The sequence below is a fragment of the Dromaius novaehollandiae genome, chromosome 2 (assembly GCF_036370855.1).
Source record: "Dromaius novaehollandiae isolate bDroNov1 chromosome 2, bDroNov1.hap1, whole genome shotgun sequence".
In the NCBI taxonomy this organism is placed as follows: domain Eukaryota; kingdom Metazoa; phylum Chordata; class Aves; order Casuariiformes; family Dromaiidae; genus Dromaius; species Dromaius novaehollandiae.
Window position 1 is genome coordinate 168,696,912 of NC_088099.1, and position 18,189 is coordinate 168,715,100.

General features: G+C 53.3%; 1 protein-coding gene across 2 annotated transcripts in view; it reads left to right on the forward strand.

The window, feature by feature from the left end:
* The window catches only part of ARHGAP39 (Rho GTPase activating protein 39), a 150,999-nt gene that overhangs the window by 93,608 nt on the left and 39,202 nt on the right, over positions 1 to 18,189 (forward strand). For both annotated transcript variants that reach the window (XM_064507950.1, XM_064507951.1), the window contains exon 3: positions 13,919 to 13,999. In XM_064507950.1, coding sequence (XP_064364020.1) covers positions 13,919 to 13,999 — 81 coding nt within the window. The remainder of the gene's footprint in view (positions 1 to 13,918; positions 14,000 to 18,189) is intronic.

Sequence of the window (18,189 nt, forward strand, 5' to 3'; positions counted from 1 at the left end):
TGCTTCGTCCCTCCTGCCAGTGCCGAGCAGTGGGGCTGCCGTTCGCCGGGCATCCCCCTCTAATTCGCAGCAGCCCCGTTTTGTCGTTCCTTTGACAGCTATAAGGCTTTGATTCCTGCACGCTCACAGGCCAGAAGACTATCTCAGTTGGCTTCTTTTGGCTTCAGTTTTCTTTTCTCATTGCGATTGCCTCGGGGCTAATAGCATCTCAAGGCTTAACCTTCCTCCTCACACCTTTCCCAAATACTTTGTGGAAAAATGTCTGTATCTGGCACTTCTTTCCCCATGGGCTCTGAGCCCGGGTGGCTCAGAGAAAGAGGAACGAGGGGAAGAAGGTCTCTGTGCCTGGCCTATTTCTTTTTAATATTCTTCCCTTGAATTCTCTGCTGCCCGTGCAAAGACTGGATGCAGGATTAGATGGATGTTTGTCTAATGCAGCAAAGCGCTTACGCAGATTGTCAACCCCCAAATACAGTTTACATAACTGCAAAGAAAACCATCGTTAAACTTTTATTAGAAGCAGTGGCTGTAATTAAGGGTATGAAGGCTTGCGGTCCGGTGATTAGAACAGAGGATTAGGCCCTGGGATTTCACTTCTATTCCTGGCTTTGCCATTGAGCTGTGCTATTTCAGTCAAGTCACTTTCCCTTGTTTTAAAAATAAAAGCAACACTGTTCTCTTGGAGCCATTGTGAAATGGTGACGCTTCCTATTTTAGGGGGGAAAAAAAAACATCCTTAAATTTTTTAACAAATTTGTTAGGTGTGTATTCTGTTATTGATGCTTTCAGTGCAAGGTTTGAATTAGTTTGGTTTTATTCAGGTGCAGCAAGTTGAGTACTCTGCGAAGCTTTTAAAGCAAATAGGGAAATACTGGTAGGTCGGTGGGTAAATATATTGCTGGAGATCTGCAGCAAGGGTTCGACTTGCACTCGTGATGACGAGCACGACGCTGCTCCCAGAAAAGCGGTGCGTGGTGGAGCATCCCGTAGGGCTGCCAGGGCTCCTGGGTGCCTCCGGCAGCCAGGGAAGGAAGGGGCAGCTGGCCTCTGCCGTCCAGGCCTCGCTGAAGGTGAGGCGCATCTCCAGATGTGCTGCTCCTCCAGATGTGCTGCTCCTCTTACCATGCAGATGCAGCTGTTGACATGTCTTCCTTGCTTGGAAGCACTCGATGTCTGCTGTCACTGCTGTTCCTTACGCTCTCTGCAGCTCTTGAGGTTGGCTACTCCTTGGTGGACCTGCCGAGGGCTCTGCCGGCACCGCGAGTCCCCGGGCAGAGGGACCTTGCCGCGCACGGGCTCCGCGCGCGCGAGGAGGTGAAGCAGCCCAGCCGCACGCTGGCAGCGCCGAACGGCAAACGTCGGGGGCGGTTAGCAGCATCTGCTGGGTTTCAGTAGGACGTTGGAAACCTCACCCCGGCGTCAGTTTTAATCATTGTCAGGAAAGACGTTTGGCAGTTGGTTTGGGAATCTGGCTGCGGCGTAATTAGTCCCATGCAGGATCCCATTAGTCAAATAGGAGATTAGTGCAGCGTCCGGGGAGCTGGGCCTGGACCGTGTCCATGGGTGGGGTGGGCAGAGGATGGGAGCCCGAGGGTGCACTCACCTCGAAGCATTTGGACGTGTTTATTTTCTCCCCTTGCTAAGCTGTTATAATTTCCCCGGTAGGGCAGTGTAGGTCTCAGGAGTGACCGTCAGGCTCTGAGCACCCTCAGGCTCTTTACATACGTGGCGAGGGCACAGGTCGCACTGGCCCTTAGTCTGTCAAGCTCTTAGTCGTGCACTTGCCTGAGGCTGGGGTGAGCCCCGTGGCTGGAAGCCCCCCCGCAGGCTTGGTACCAGGCAGGTAACGTGGGCTGGAGCCTCTTCTGCTGGGAGCCTCAGGCTTGTCCGTGGGGATTCTGGGATAGCTCCCGCTTGGGTGCCCAAGAGTCAGATTTCCGAGCTGCACACCTGAGGCTGCCTTGAAGAGCGATGGGGATCTGAAGTTAGTGGGGAGGTCTCTTTACCCCGAAATAGGAGGGCCTTGTTGGTTTTTATTGTCTCCAAAAGTGGACTAAAGTGTTACAAGGCTTCCTTATCCTGGCATAAGGACTCACACCGGCAGTTATTGAGGAACAGCCATTTTATTTTTGTCTCATCTTGATCTAACGCAAAGCTGTCTATGATGTGGTGCAACCCTAGAAGTCACAGGATGAGGGGTAAGTGGTGGGGTGAAGCATGCTGGGCAGATCCTGCAGGGCAGCTGGTGTGCTCTGAGGTTATGTCTTGGCATATTTTGCAACAATTTCATCATTTGCATGAATATGAGGACACTCAGAACTGATTTAAATTCATTTTTGGTGCATCAGTTAGACCACATTAAACACCTGTTTGACTGCCATAACTCAAAAATTGCTCTTAGTTTGGTTTAGTTGAAATCACTTCGGGGCAAATTCAGAAACTAAATTAGAGCCATTTTAATTTTAGAGGGAGGTTGGGTTGCCTGTGATGAAACAAATAGGCCTAGAAAGCTAAATATATTGACATAACTACATCGTTGCGCAATTTAAACAGGACTAGGATTAGGTATAGAGCCTTTGGCCTGCTTAGCCTTCTGGCAGAAGCATCATTGACTGTCCTTTGGTTCTTGATAAGGACATGAGGGAGGAGAAGGGAGACAGTGAAAGCACTTGAAACGCACTATCTCAAGCAAAGGTTTTACTTCAGCTGCTTGCCACAGTCCATCTATAAAACCTTTACACCTGAAAATTAGAAAAGGGCTACTGCTAAAGCTTTGGTTGCACCAGCTGACAGCCACCATCATGAGTTTGTTCCCTTTTAGGGGAAAAAGAGCACGTGGAGGAAGATGTGGGCTGTGGCTGGTACAGACCATGGACAACCTTGCTGCTTCAGAGAGATGGGCTCTGTGTAGCCTTGCCAGTTACCCAAGGAGGAGACAACACAGCCCTTGTCTTGGTTCAAATACTTCTCCGACAACCTCTTTTGGTCTGGGACTTGGTCCGTGAGGAGGTGCAGACTCTGGCCCCTTTGCCAGGATGAGAGAGGGTAGGGGCAAGGGTGGCAGCCAAGGGAAAAGCAGTCTGCCCACAACTCTGCTGCTGGGGGAGCACAGGGCTCTCAGTCTCACTTTGGTTCCTGGGAAAATCGCGGAGCGAGTCCTCTTGGAAGCCATTTCTGGGGATGCAGATGAGACAGAGGTGGCTGGGAATGGTGAGCATGGAATTGCCACAGTAAATCATGCTCGACCAACCTGATTGCCTTCTGTGATGAAATAACTAAATATTTGGATGAGGGCAGAGCATCTACCTTGACTCTAGCAAGGTTTTTCAAGCACATTATCCTGCAGCATCCTTGTGCCCACATGGCATACATGACACAATGACATAAGAGGAGCGGATGAGGGAGCTGGGCTGACTTAGCCTGGAGAAGAGAAGGTTTTGGGAGAGACCTTAGAGCACCCTTCCAAAACCTAAAAAAGCATGCTCTTTTCCAGCATGACTGCAGCACTGCTGTAGCTGGCTCAGTTGGCTCTTTTGTTAGAGTGGATTTTGCTTTCTATGATCAGCTTTCTGCAAATTTCTGGGTGTGATTTTATACATCGGGTCTTCTGGCACGCGGTGCGGCTCCTGTAGATCACTGTCCATGCAAGCATTTAAAGCCATCTCTCTCATCCCCTTCGGAAACTGATTTGGGTGGAACTTCCCAGAGTATCCCCATACACTCAGTTTCTTACGGCAGAGTTCAGGAGTTGTTTAAGCTGCTGCTGTTTTGCTGTAGCACTTCTTGAGATGTCCATGGGAAATCCATGGTTGTGGCTTAGTACTCACCTGCTCTCTGCAGCTGGGGCAGTGGAGGAGAACTCGTCCTTGCACCTCTGTCTGCAGCTTGGTGATCCCTGACTTAACTGGCTGGTGAGAGCAAGCCGTGCCTGGACCTGGAATCGAGCAGGGGCTGCTGAGGAATGCATTGGGGCTCTTCTCGGCCACGGCGAGGCTGAGATGGGCAGCGTGGTGCCCTACGAGGGGAAGGACCTCTTCACACCTCTGCTGAGATGGCAAAATCCCTGCTCTTCAAACTGCGCTCTCGGAGATGAGGCATGCACCATGGCCTGGAGAGGCTGCAGCAGGCATCTTCTGGGACCATGAGGCTTGCATTCGGGAGACAAGCCTTGCATCTTGACACCAGAGTGTCAGGAATGAGTCTTTTTATTTTCTTCTTCTGCTTCCTGTTTTCCTGCTCGGAGAAAGGCGGTGGCTCCCCACGTTAGTGTCTGAGCAGCCGGCAGCGAGAGGTACTGCCAGCACGGCCAGTCGTGTGATGGTTTATTTTGCTGTAGGTTGTCCTTCAGCACAGCAGCTTTTTCCGCAGCTGTCAAGATATCTGGGGCTTCAGCAGGTAACACAGCAGTTTCATTGCTGGCATCGCATGTAAATCTAGATGATAAAATCTTCAGCGAGGGCCCTTTTCTCTTTCTCCTCTGGGTGATGTAGCAGCCTCCAATTGTCCGGTTCCCCAAGTTATTTTCTCCAAAAGATACCGGAGCAAAGGTGGAAAAGTGCCTGGGAACGAGGGCGGCTGGTTGTGCACCAGTGCTGTCACCCTTGGTCCCAGATGGCCAAGCGGAGCTGAAAATGTTCCATGTCTGTGCAATCTGGAAACCTAGAAATCTAGTCCCTGGAGGAGGGGGTCATAACTTCTCGAGGCCTCTAGACATCATTGGTGGTGGTGGAGAAAGCTGTCCATGACGCAGTGCTGTAAGGAATTCAGCCTTCCCCTGTGAGGTTTGGTGGTCCTGCTTGGGCAGCAAGCTGGCTCTAGTCACATCATCATGGGAAGCACCTATGTTCCTACCAGAGCTTGTCTAGGGATGCTGTCATACATCTCTCACGTCCTTCCACTACAGAGGAGGCTGTTCCCCAGGACCGTAGGTGCTCTAATCGGAGGAGGAGACTTTAGCTCTTTGGGAATCTCCAGGCCCGTGACCACCTTTAAAAACCGAGCAGGCATTTCTGTGCTTCCTCCCGCAGTGCAGAGCAGCGCTTAGCTCTGAAGCCAAGGCCACGGGCTTGGAGAAGCCTTTGTCAGCTTCCCAAAGCCAGCACAAAGCCTCATCTTTCATCTCTTAATAAAAGCCACTACAGATAGGGAATCCTCTCTAAGATAGAAGCTCATACAAGCTCAAATTGGTCAAAGGGAAACGGAAGGAAAAAGTAAATGCCAGTCCTGTAAGCCCACCTAGCACAGGGCAGGGTGTGCAACGGAGACCGTGCGGGTGAAGTCGGTGTTGGTTGGAGCCTCTCCACGCCGTGGGATGGCTCCTGATGCAGCAGGCAGTGCCTGTGTTTTAAAACGTACCACGACGCATCTGCCGGAGCTGCTTGGGCTTCAGTCAGCCTGCGGTGGTTTGCGAGTGGACTGGTTCGGCAGTGGAGGAAGAGCGCTTCCCTCCTCGCCCTCCCTTCCCGGCCTTGCTCCGCAGGAATGGGAGCGAAGCCACCAGCCATATGTTCCCGACTGCAGACATTAAAGGGGGACTTAACCTTTGTGGAGACATCAGTCACATAACAATATAATACAGGCAGCTGTGGAGAACCCTGTTTACGTCCTGTGACAGGGGCCGCTGTGATTTTTCTGAGGATCACACGGTTTCCTGAAGGCAAATCTACGCTTGGCCTTATATCACAGCGTGAGCAGTGAATCCTCTTTCAGTGAGGGGAGGCCTTATGCACCGTAAAGGAAGGCAACTAACGTGTTACTAATAGGATCATTTGCTTATCTGCAGAGGTCCCCTCAACACAAGCAGGCTCCTGCAATTCCTGTTTTCTTTTTCCAGAGAAGGTTGGACTGGAAAGAGTATAGACAGCAGTGGGTCGGCTCCTTGAAAGCCAAAACCGAGCAAAGCTACCATCGTCAAAGTGATGCTGCTGGCAGGACACAAGCGTGGGACCTATTGCTTGGTGCTGTTTCCGATGGAAGTAAACAGTCACACACCCCAATTCAGTGCTTGCAACCCGTAACGTAGACGCGGATATGATGTGGATGCCTTACCGAGCCAGGCTTGCGTGTACGGGTAATTCTGCCCGCTTCTGTTGGACCCTGCCTACACCCGAGTGGTCAGAGGACTTCAGCTTCTGCAAGCAGAAGTGTTTCTGCAGTACAGCTCTGAGCAGGACTCGAGTGAATCGAGCTCCCCTGGAATAAGTGCACACATGCAGACAGCAAGCCCACGCTAGGGTTTGGGGGGATGTGGATGTGATAGGAAAAAATGTCTTCTGCAGCTGACCTTGCTGGTAGCAGTGGCATTTCCAAGTGATGCCTGCTGCACGCACGCCCTGCTCTCTGAGCGTCTCTGGGAGAGATCAGATATCCTCCAGCGATAAACCCACTTCTCAGAGCCCTACGTTGCTCTCACCAAAGGTTTGTTGTGAAACTGCGCCACTATATGTGAAACTGGCTGTCCCCGGGCTCTGGGGCTGTCTGGGTGCTGGTTTCTGGTTTCCACGCAGTTCTGGCCTTGGCTGCTGGTGGTAGGGATGTTGGACGGCTTCCAGCCACCTCATTCAGGGCGAGTAGGTGTAACTGCTCCGATAGGAGAGGGCCCAAATTTGCAGCATCAGCATGGGTGTGCATGGGCGTAAAGGATCTCCAGAGACTGCCTGGATGTCCGTGTTGCTCCCGAGCGTGGGATGGAGGTGGGGGTGCGTCTGAGCCCGTCCAAGGCCCGCTGGCCCCTGCCCTCCCGGCAGCTCTCACCACCACGCGCTGTCTCACCCACCTCTGCACCGTCCCCCAGGCACCCAATTACTCCCATTGGGCGCCAGGGAAACCAAAAGCGCCGGGTTGCGATGCTGCCTGCTAGCGCACTTTGTTCCCGGTACCGGGATCAGGATCCCCCTGCCCTTTTCAGCAGGTTCCTCTTGGTCCCGGGCGTTGGATTAGTTTGAGGATGGGCGGTTGCGGCAAAGCCGAGCTGCCGCGAGTGGTGGGACGTGCGGTGCCGTTGTTCCCCTCCGCAGCAAGGACGCGGGCGGCTCCCGCTCCAAGCACCCGCGCACGGCTTCTCGCTGCAGCTCATCGAGCTGTTGCTACGGGGAGCCTGGCGAAAGCAGCCTCCCGTCGGCTCCCGATGCCGTATCGGAGCCCCGGGAGCCGGGGAAGCAATGACTAGGTGTCAGCCTTGCCAGTGCAAAGCCTCCGGTCCCACGCGTTCAGCCCCGCTGGGGAAGGCTATTTGCAGCAGTAGCACGTCTTGTTATTCCCCTGCTTGTTCTTCTGAGCAAATGCTTTCTGTGCCGCTCGTCCACACGCGGCATTTATCCCCCTTTGTGCTATTTCAGGCTGCTTTTTGTCTTCAAGTCTCCAGCCGGCATCGATGGTGTTGGGCGTGGGCAGGATGCCGAGCGGCTCTGCACGGAGGCTGGCGCCGGCACGTCGTGGGCTCCCGAAAACGGCAGCGTCCGCGCCGCCGACGGCCGGAGCCGCTCTCGTCCGAGATCAGCGCGATAGCTCCGCGTCCCGGGAGAGCTGCCGCAAGCGCGGCGCGTCGTGCCCCAGGCGTGCCGCGTAGCTTCGTTTCCTCCCGTGCTTCCTCGCGCTTGGACACTGCCGCGAGTAGGAGAGTTTGAAGGACCAACCCTACTTAGTAGGTAGCACGAGAGGTGCAGAGATGACTTTCTGAGCAGAGTTTCTCTGCTACTAAAAGACAGAAGTTGCGAGTTTCAGGCCGGTGGTGGTTAATGCTGATCTCAGCCCAATTTCAGACGTGATGAATTGACTTGTTTAAAGGTGTCACTTCAGCGTCCTGCAGTGTAGATGGGGTGATCCAGAATCTGCTTTCACAGGTAACACGGCTCTCTTGCGGCCAGGGCCCCTCGAGGACTCGGGCCGAGGGCCCTTCCCGCTGTCGTGCTCGCGAGGCTCTTTCCTCCACCCTTGCTCTCCAGGTTTTTCCCATGGGTAGGGCAGACGGGCGACGGATCCGTTTGTTTTCCTTCTGCCGCACGAGCAGCAGGCGCTGGGATGAGGCATCCTCATCTCTTCAGCGTGACGAGTCCCGAGTGCCAAGAGCTTGGCCAGCACCCTGTAGGCTCATGGGACAGGGGGTAACACAGCTGGGAAGACGAGCAGTCGCCTCTCCTGTTGAACTTCCATTTAGCAACCTGGCGTCTTAATTAATCAAATGGGCTTTATTTCCAATCGGCAGTAATTAGCCCCGTGAAGCCCATGCAGCACCTGGAAGAAGCAGCAGTTCTGGCCCTCCCGCAAGTGCCTGGTGCCCCCAGTTCCCGTTTCCCGAGGTTTCCTGTGCAGACAGCATCGGCGCTTGCGCTAATCCCTCTTGCTAAACTCCCGTCGCCGTTCTGGGAAAGCAAAGACAGGAGTGGGCCTGGCGCCGTTTCGGACGCCCAGAAGCAGCGCGGTGGCATCCGGGCTCGACGGGCGAGCGGGAGCTCTCCGCAGGCGTTGGCAGGAGGACGGGGCTGGGGTCGGATAAACAGCAGGGGTGGCCGAGACGGATGCCAGCGTCGCACCTTCTCCAACCCGGGCAGACAGCTCCTCCATGCACGCTGGGAGGCATAAAAATCAAACTCGCTCACTTAGGTTCAGCATAGATGACACATTGTTGGGTTCCTCCTAGCCTGGTTTCCCATGGGCAGCAGTGTCACGGAGGGCTTGTCCTGTGCCCTTCGTCTGCCGCCCGGCAAGCAGGCTGTTTCTCAAGGTTTGCGAGGTTTGCAAAGGTTGGGCCAACAAGCCCGTGCACTGGGTTAAGGTGCTTTCTGCAATACCCCTCTCTGCCCCGTGACGTTGTGGGCTGCAAGCTTTAGGCCCCCAGGCTTGCTCTGCTCTGAAACAGCGTGCGTCTTTGCTTTGTGGGCTTGAGTCAGAGCCTTGGCTGCTAAAAGTTCTGCCTGGTTTGGCAAGGTTTTTTTTAAGTACCCACATTCGTGCACTGGAAATATTTTTGCATGGAGCGCTCAGTCTGGACAAAAGCACTTGCCTCCTCGGAGGGGTTTGCTGCCTGTGGTTGAGCCGTTTTCCAAGTCTGAGCCAGCCCCCAGCTAGCCCACCCTGCCTAGCCGTGGAGCAGGGCAAGTCTCAAGCTACTTCTGGGCTTGCAGGCCGGGCCGGGTGTCACAGCACTCCAGCCGTGCTCTGGGGAGGCCAGGAAGCACCTTCAGCTCCTTGCAGAGGTTGTCCTCCATGCTGGGCCCCAGGCTTCAGGAAAGCAAGCAGACGAGTTTCCAATTGCAACCAGTTTTATTCAGACACTGCAGGACCAAGGTTTGAATCTCGGCTCTGCCGGCTGGGGCTCAGTGTGGTCAGTTCAACCAGGACGGGGAGCTGCTCCGTGATCTCTCCCTCTTCCATCTCCTGGGGGACAGAGACCTTCACCTGCGGAAGGGTCCCCTCCTTTCCCTGTCGCCAGCCAGCAGTGAAGGGGTGGTGGGCAGCCTTCCTGGGCAGAGCGGGTGTCCTTAACCCTCGAGTTCCTCGCGGTGGCACACCTTAAGGGAGATGTACCTAGATGTACCTGCAGCAAACGCAGAATGACACGCTGACGTCACAGCCTGTCATCTTGGTGCTTTTGCAGCTTGATGGAAGCTCACGTTGTGCTCGCTTTGATGCTTCGTCATTTCCATCGTTAATGCAGAATAGCCTTTGTGTTCGGTCTCACGTTATCAGCTCCCAGGCCTTCTTCGGGCAGAACTGTCGTGTGTCCAAGCCCAGCCTGGTCTAGGTACCACGTGCATCCACCATCTCACTTCCCCATCTTGGGAACGACTGAGGTGGAACATGCTTTAACACCCTCGAGACTGCTTTTTGTTCTGGTGCAGCTTTCTTTAAATGCCTCCTCCCAACCTCCCTTTGAGGGCGAAGGATCCCGAGTGTCTGCTTTGTTTAACGCAAGAGGTGTGAAGGTGCCTGCTCCGTCCTCACCACAGCTTCCAAGGGAGCTGAAGCAGATCTCTAGATTTTGAGTATTAGTAACCTTGAGACGCAGAACTAAATGCGAGTCTGTGGAATCTGTTCCAATTGTTGAAGATGAAATAAAACTTCACAGTGTGACATTGGTGAACTTTATCCTCCCTCCTGTGTGTCTCTTCATACCTTTGTCCGCCAGAATTGGTTATCTTACTTATGTAAGCCCGTCGCAGGTCAGAAGTACTTGCTCTTGAAAGTCCCCTAAGTGTTTCCTGCTTGTGGCATATTTATTCCCAATGCAAGCAAGCCCCCAATGTTAGGGGCACAGGTCAGATACCGTGTTGCTCTTTCTTTCGTCTTGGCTGTATACTTTCTCTGACTTCTTGGCATCTTTTTCTTCAGAACTTTCTAAAACCAACCCAAAGATAACAAGTGTGACCTTAGTGGCAGCTGCAGAGGGGTGAGTTTTCAGCTCCAACGAAATGCATAAGAGCTGAGGGAGTGTCGCAGATGTTGCACTGCCGTATTCGCTGTGACCTTGAAACTCATAACTCGCGGGGCTGCAGATGGGAGACACGAGAGTTGCCATCAATCTCATCTGCAGCCTTGTGCTTCTGTAGTAAGAGCTGATTGCGACGATAATGAATCCAGCTCTGACTCATCAGTACCTGGACGAGGAGCGATACCGCCCACAGGATGCTGGCAGCAATTTTGCTCAAGATCTGGCTCTGCTGGTGGGGTGGATTTGAAGCTCTAGCTGATCTTGATCTTACCTCTTTGCCTAGGATTTTTGGATCACATACTAGCTTACAACATGGATTGAATGTCAGTGAGATCTGGTTTATAATCTGGTGTTTTGAACATTTTATCTTAATAGGAAGAGATAGCAGCCTAAGAAAACTTTCTTTAAAGATTACAAGGTGCTAATGTATGCCAAGTGAACGTGTATGTTTGAGAGCAAAGCATGCTAAGCTGTATTTCATCTTACTAGCCTCACGGGCTGTTCTTCTTCGCAGGCATATTTTGGGTCTCTGGTTTCAAATCTGTGCTTGGCCAGTACATGCAGAAATGGTTGGGTTTGTTCCAGTATGTCCTGGTTTTGTAGGTGTCCAAAAGACAAGGGGTGTACTGTACCGTGTGTTTTAGGTGTTAGCTCCTGCATGAAATACGAAATTGAGAGCAGAGTCAGTGCTGCCTCTGCATCTCTCTCTCTCTTCAGACTTGGATATTTCCTCCTGTTTTTGAATCCAGATGTGAATAAATTCCATTCACACATGAATTCACACATACCTCACCTTGTGCATCCAGCTGGCAAGACCAAAAGTACTAAAAGCTGCATAACCCTGTGGTTGTTTCAATAGCCTTTGCTGTTTCTGGAAGAGCCTTTGCACAAACTTATTGGAAACCCTCCGAAATTCCACATGTTGGACTCAAAGCGGCAGGCATAGTGACTGGGAATTTGCCATCTGCTCATTTTCTGGTCACTTGCTGGCCAGATGCTTGCAACGCTGATGTGTGTTCCTCAGCCCTTCCTGTCGGGTGAGCGTGAGGAGAGGCTGAGGTGCGGGAGCCAGAGCCCAGATGAGATTTCATCCTCTCTTGCCCCCAGATTTGCGTCACCTCAAGCACAGAAGGTTTGCCCTGAGTTGCAAGGAGACGCGTTCAGTGCCCTTGCTTGCAAGTGTTTTGAAAAATACAAGGCCAGAAGGAACGACTTATGATTAGGTGAAATTTCTGAGCAGGGAGGATAAGAAGTGAGCTGTACAGTGGGTAGCGAACTTCTGGAATTGCCCTGAGAAGCTGGGGAGACAGATATTACTGTGTTTTCAAAGAGGGATTAACTCTTTTATGACAACTGATCCATAAACGCTTCTGAAGAGGATGTCCTAGAGGATACATCCTGCCTGTCATCCCTAATGCAGACTTTGGAGGCTGGGGAGGATGACTGAGCACTGGAACAGGTTGCCTAGAGAAGTTGTGGAGCCTCCATCCTTGGAGATACTCAAAAACCATCTGGACACGATCCTGGGGAGTGTGGTCTGGGTGACCCTGCTTGAGCAAGAGGGTTGGACTAGGTGATCTCCAGAGGTCCCTTCCAACCTCAACCGTGCTGTGATTCTGTTCAGGGAGTACCAGGGGAATGGGCTGGGCCACAGGCAGTGGCCGGGGTCATGAGCTCTCCCTAAATAACATCTCTTAATGCCACTGTTAGAGGCAGAGTGCTGGGCTGGGGATGCTGTTGCTCTGACCCAGGAGGGCAGTTCTTCCAGATTTTTCCAAAGGATCCATGAAGCGCAGTGAGCAGGGCTGTTGTCTGAACACTCAAACGCAATGGAGGGTCTTTCCCTTGCTCAGCTATGACTTCCAGTTCATGCTTTCAAAAGCTTGTCTGAAGGAGACCTTCCATGAGGTCTTCTCCCAACATCCATTGCCTTTCTCTTTGGTAAACTTTAAGGATGGCCTGCCTGTAGCAGCAGAGCCTTTCTTCAGGAAGCTTCCTGGGCATTAATTCCCTTCCATAAAATCTGCCAAGGCATCGCCCGTTGCGAAGGAGATCCCATAACCTTGGATCTGGGTTCAACACTGGGGTGAGAGCTGCTGCCTTGCTCTTCAGAAGAGGCTGGCTGTCGTGGAGGAGTAGGAGCACTCCTTCACATGCATTGTGAGGGGAAAAGGGATTAAGCAATTCACCACAGTGCAAGACATAATTTCAGGGCTCAGAAGTCTCATTAAAATTAGCATTGACAGAAGCTTAATTTTATTGCCACTTGCTTGAATAAAATTTTTGAGCTCTATCCTATTAGGAAGATTCGGGTTTTTTTCTTCTTCTGAAACCAGCATCTGATCTGCATTTTATTAATGTGAGCATCTTAATGTGTACATAGATTTTTTTTAACACTGCATCTTAGCTGCTCCAGATGTTTGCTGTTACTGTTAAGTTCTTATGTGGATGAAATGTCTAGTAACTTGTTGAGTGCATGAATCGCTGTGTGTTTTATGAATGAGTCTGATTATTTGCACTTCCCACAGTGAAGGACTGTTAAGGCAAAAAGACCTTTCCTGCGCACATTAAGCAAACAATGGAGATCTGTATGAACAATATCTGAAAGCATTGCCCTTAGACAGAGACTAATAACGAAACGCACGCCTCTTGAGACGGCATGGAGGGCACACGTGAGACTGTGGGGAGGTGGGAAGTCAAAGCGCCTTGGGACCAGCGAACGACCCCGAGCATTGCCGGGGGTCCGGTGTTACATGAGAGGCGCTGGTTTAATGCCATCACGCATCCCAGGGTGTTTTTCTCCATGATTTTAGAGCAAATGTGCTTGGGAAAGTTGGGTTGGCCAAAGGGAATCTGAAGGAGATGAGGAGGGGGACAAATCCGCCTGCACATCTGAGGCCCCATTTTAGAATGCATTTTTCTGCATGTAGATGGCCTAAATAACCCAGAGCTGAAGAGCATTATGCAGATAAACTAAAAACCCTGGGCCTGGCAGAATTCAAAACATGCTGGGCAGGGGAACGTGCCAAGTGCCAGCTGTGTGTTAAACACTGGGTAACCCCGACCCTGCCCAAAAGCACTTCGGGGGTCTAAAATACACGATGACAAGACTGGCATTGGCGTAGAGTGGGGCAACAAGGCGTGGGGAAGGGATGCGCTTGGACAAGGGTGGGACAAAAAAGATATTTAGGATGTGTCCAGGCGTGTCCATGGCCGTTCTTCACAAATAACATGTATTTAAGGAAGAACATGGTGTTTCCAAGGTTTGAAATGAGGGGTCATCTGTTAAACAGCTGATTGATGACTCAAGCCTTGCCACTACCCAAGAGATGAGAGTAGATGCCAAGGACAGGGCCCAGGCTGAGGGGGACCAGGAGCCCAGCTCTGTCCATGCATCTTCGCTGATCGTAACCTGAAGGAGACTTTGATAGGGGCGTTTGCGAGTCGCAGCCACTGCTGGTAACCCTGTTCACCATTACTGTATTGCAGTTCCTCGCCTTCTGGAGTGTTTGAGAAAGACTATGACATTTATCGGGATTACAATGCAGAAGGTCAACTCCTCCACTACAGGTAGCCGAAACTTTACCTCCGGGGCCGGGGCTGGGGGTCTGAAACGTGGCCTCTGCAGCGACGTGGGGGTGTGGGGCAGGCTGGCGGGGAAGGGGCAGGGGGTGACCCACACGTGTTCTTTGCTCTCTTCTGATTCTTCCCCCTCCCCTTCCCCCCCACATAGCATGTCTTTTAGCTCTGCTACCACCCTTAAATAAACCTCAAGATGCATTTTGCTGGTTCTCTGCAGCAGGAACCATCGCTGCCCAGCGGTTTACGTAGGAATTTTATGTAACAGTTTTCCAATATTTGTTTTTATTTCCGATTTATGAGAAAGCTATTAAAAATTGGCAAAGGAGAAGTCAGTAGGTCTGTGGGTCCGCTTGCTGCATGTGGTGTCCTAGAAGGTTAATGGGTCCAGGACGGGACTCGTCCCAGCCGCGCTCCAGCCACCCGAAGCTGGACCTGTCGCCTCCGGGCACTGCCAGTCCAGCCCCAATGGGTGCCAGGCTAGGGTGACGGCTTGCAACGTCTTTCCACCCCACAACCAGTTTCTAGGCTCTCTCCTAGGATTTTTGTATTGATTAAAACCAGGTTTGCTAAGAGCACGACTGGACTATCTGTAAAAGCCCTGCCTTTCTGTTCCATGATGGTTTGCTTGTGGCTAGCGAGGTGGTACCAAACCCACCTGGAAGTGTAGTGGCTTGTCATCCCAGAGGTTTTTCCGTGTTTTTGATGGCTGATGGCTCTTTCTGGGGGCGCGAGTATCCGTTTAATCTGTCGCCGCAGCAAGGCTGGCCGATTCTGCGCAGTCTCCGTAGAGCCCCTGGAGAGGCCAGCCTGGAGGTGGGAAGGTCTCCTGAGAAATGAAGTCATCTCTTCCAGCCCTGGGGTGTCCAGCTGCTTGGCAGACTCTATTTGTAAGACAGATATGAGCTTTCTCTTGCTGGAAGCTACTTTTCAGGTACTCCGTGCTAAGCAAGCTGCCACCTCCAGCTCTCGTGGATTTATGTTGCTAGAAGCTGTGGTGTTTCACTTGTCTTTGTCACACTTCAAAACGTCCCTCGCAGAGCTGGCAGGGAGAAGTGGTTCAGGTTTGCAGATGCTGGGAGCTTTTCACTAGCGCGGTTGTGGATTAACGCCGTGAAGGAACCGGCTGGTGGTAGCACTCGAGTGGGTCTGTGCTGGCGAAAACCGAGAGCGGAGTGTGTCTGCCGGGATCGTTAGAGCTAAAGGTCTCGGTGATGGGACTCCTGGGGCCTGGCTTAGTGCTGGCTCCCTCCTGAAACAGGCTTTTTGCCCTCCAAACCCCGGGTGCTGTGAGCCAGCCTGAATTTAGGGTGCCTGACGTTTGCTCTTGTGGCCCAGATGGCTCCTTGGCAGCTCATTCTCGGTGGCCGAGGGACACGTCGTAGCTGATCCGCCTCGTCCTGCCCCGGGGCATTTGAGAGATGCCCAATTCAGACGCTGCCGGTGAGGACGGAGGTGATGTTGAGGCTGTGCAAACTCAAGGCGTTTCGGCAGGGACTGCTGTGACTTCCCTGCAGGCCCAGACAGACCAGTTTTGGTCTCTCCCACCATGGGCAGGTAGCGTTTGGTCCTCTTAGCTCCTGGCAGCAGCCAATTTAAACCAGGTGGGAACAGAAATAAACACTTGTGCTGGACTCCTAATCCAGGGCTTTTACTAATGCAGACCTGCTAACGAGACGTGGCCAGCGTTGGGAATTGAGATGCTGTTGCGTCAGCCCTGAAGCCTTCCTCTGCTGCACCATGTTTATCCCAATTCCTGTCTTTAAGACAGCAGATCGGCTTTAAGACAGCAGATTTGTTGCTCTCGGCTTTGACAAATACCCACGGTTTCTCTGCTCCTCGGTGAAGCAGTGGAAATGTGGGAGAGCTCAGGGCACCCACGGCTATTGCTCTGCTCTCCGGGTCTTTGCCAGGAGCCGGGATTGGAAGCGCGGTTTGCTTTGCATTCCCTTCTCCGGTCTGTTTACTTCTGGAGCCTTAAAGCTCTCCAGGCGCTGCAGAAGGCATCCTGCCGGGTGACGCCAAGTTCACGGAGGACGCGCGCTTCCTGCCAAACGTTCGGCACTCGGAGTCTTCGGGAAGGGTTGCCTGGGAGGTGGTATGTGATGCACGCAGCAGCCTTCGCTCTGCAGCAGTTTTGTAGCCCGAACTGCCTCTTTTTCTGTTTTCAGGCGAAAGATTTTATCTGTAGCCAGGCCCGAGCCCGGCAGCACGTTTCGGGCCGGCTCCGTGCAGCAGCGCGGAGGAAGCGGCGCTCGGGACAGCTTGTTCTTATTTACGTCGTGCCGGTGCCCAGGGCCCCGCTCGCGGGCCGAGATTCCCATCGCGCACAAACACGGCGAGCGCTCGCCCCGAGCTCCGTAACGTGACGGATGAGACGGGAGCGGCTGGTGAGACGGCCTGCGTCAGCGTGGTACGCGGCAGCTTCCGTCTCGGTTCGAGACAAACGCAAGTGCCCTGCGTAAAGTCACCCGACGGCGTTGGCCGCGTGCCGTCCTACCAGCGACTCGTCCCCCGGCCGGACAAAACCCTCGGTTCGAAGCTCTCGGTCATGGGGTGAGGTGCTCTTGGCAGGCGGCGTTGCAGACGTTGGGAGAGGTGGATTAAAAGCCGGCGGCGGCAGCTTGCGCTGGTGGCCCGTCACCTGTTGCAAGCATCTGCCGCCCCACGCCTGCTCTGCCCGCCCTGTCATTTAGCTCCTTCCATGGTGGCCTCCCAAGGAACCGGTTGGACTGTTTGGACCGTCAGAATTAATTGCCTGTTAAACTAGGCGGTGAGGAACGAGCTTTCTAGGAGAAGACTCAAACGCAGGTGGTGATGAGCTTTCTGATGCAGCCCTCAATCAGTAACGCACACGCAGATACACACCCCCTAAACGCCGATAAAAAAGCTAATGTTTCCGTAGGGTCTCTGCAAGCATCCCCACAGGGCAACAGCGTTTGGCATTTCTCCTCTCCGGGAAGGCGGCGCGAGCTTGGAGAAACCTGCCTGTTGACAGCACATCTCCTAGGCTTCCCCTCTAAGCGCTGGATGAATTTAATACCCTTTTCGCAGTGAAGGGAAGTGATTTGGCAGGTCCAGATCTGTTGTTTGGTTTGGAATTGGAGTTTGCAGGTGCCTCTTGCTCCTCTGCTCTGCTGTCAGGCATCAAACTTGTTTAATTTGGAGCTGGCAGTGGGAAGGGAGGCTGCGCGCGGGGGAGCAGCTGAGCGGAGCTAAGCGAGGTGGAGGGCGTGCAGAGACTCGCCGGTCCGCGGCCGCAAACAGCACCGAGCCAACGGGGCAGCGATTCGGCACTGATCGGCTCTGACCCGCTGCCAGCTGGGTTGTCGCGCTGAATATGAGCCGCAAGCAGATCCGGGCGAAGCCGCGGGTCTTGGTGACGGCGGTCCCCACCCGCGAGCCGCCTGCAGCCCCCGGCCGCCGGCCCCGCGCGCAGCTGCCTCTGGAAGCGGGCAGGGAGCTGTGCCGGCCGCCGGCCAGCAGCCCCTGGTGCAGCAGCTGCCTGGGCTTTCTCCCCCTTCTGAAAGGGGCCTTTTCCAGGAACCAGGCAATTAAAAGATTAAATTTCAGTGCGGTTAGCACAAACGACCTGTTTGCATCAGCACGTGCTTTGCTACAGGAGATGCCTCCGTCGTTCCTACCCCAACTTTACTGCCTGCAAAAACGCGCAGACAGCCCTTCCTACCCTCCCCCCAGTCAGTTCCAGGATGCTAATTAGCAGCTTGGCTTAATTAGCTGAGAGTGGACTTCCTTCTGGAGGAACCAGTCTCAAGTGCCCTCTGTCTGTGGGCTGCCAAGTGAGATGAAGAGAGGAGCTGTTAGAGCTTAGGGATTTTTTTAACTCTATGAGTGCCGCACGCATGCACACACGTGTGCCTTGGCTGTGCCTCCCCGGGCCCCTCTTCTGTGCAAGCTGCTCTGGCGCTGGTGCTAAAAGCTGGAGACAGACCTTACCAGTCATGCCTAGTTTTAATGTCAACCTACCTAGGTTTAATGCTAACGGGGCCGGTGTTAAGGAGAAGGGTGCATGATGTGTTCTGAAGATTGCCCCACGTAATAGTATCTTGGTTTCAGCTTCCCCAGTGCTTGGCTGGAAACCTTTCCTGAGCGTGGTGCGTGTCCCAGGCTAGCTGGCTGGATCCCCTTCCACAGCTCGAGCCCTTGTGCACTGAATGCCT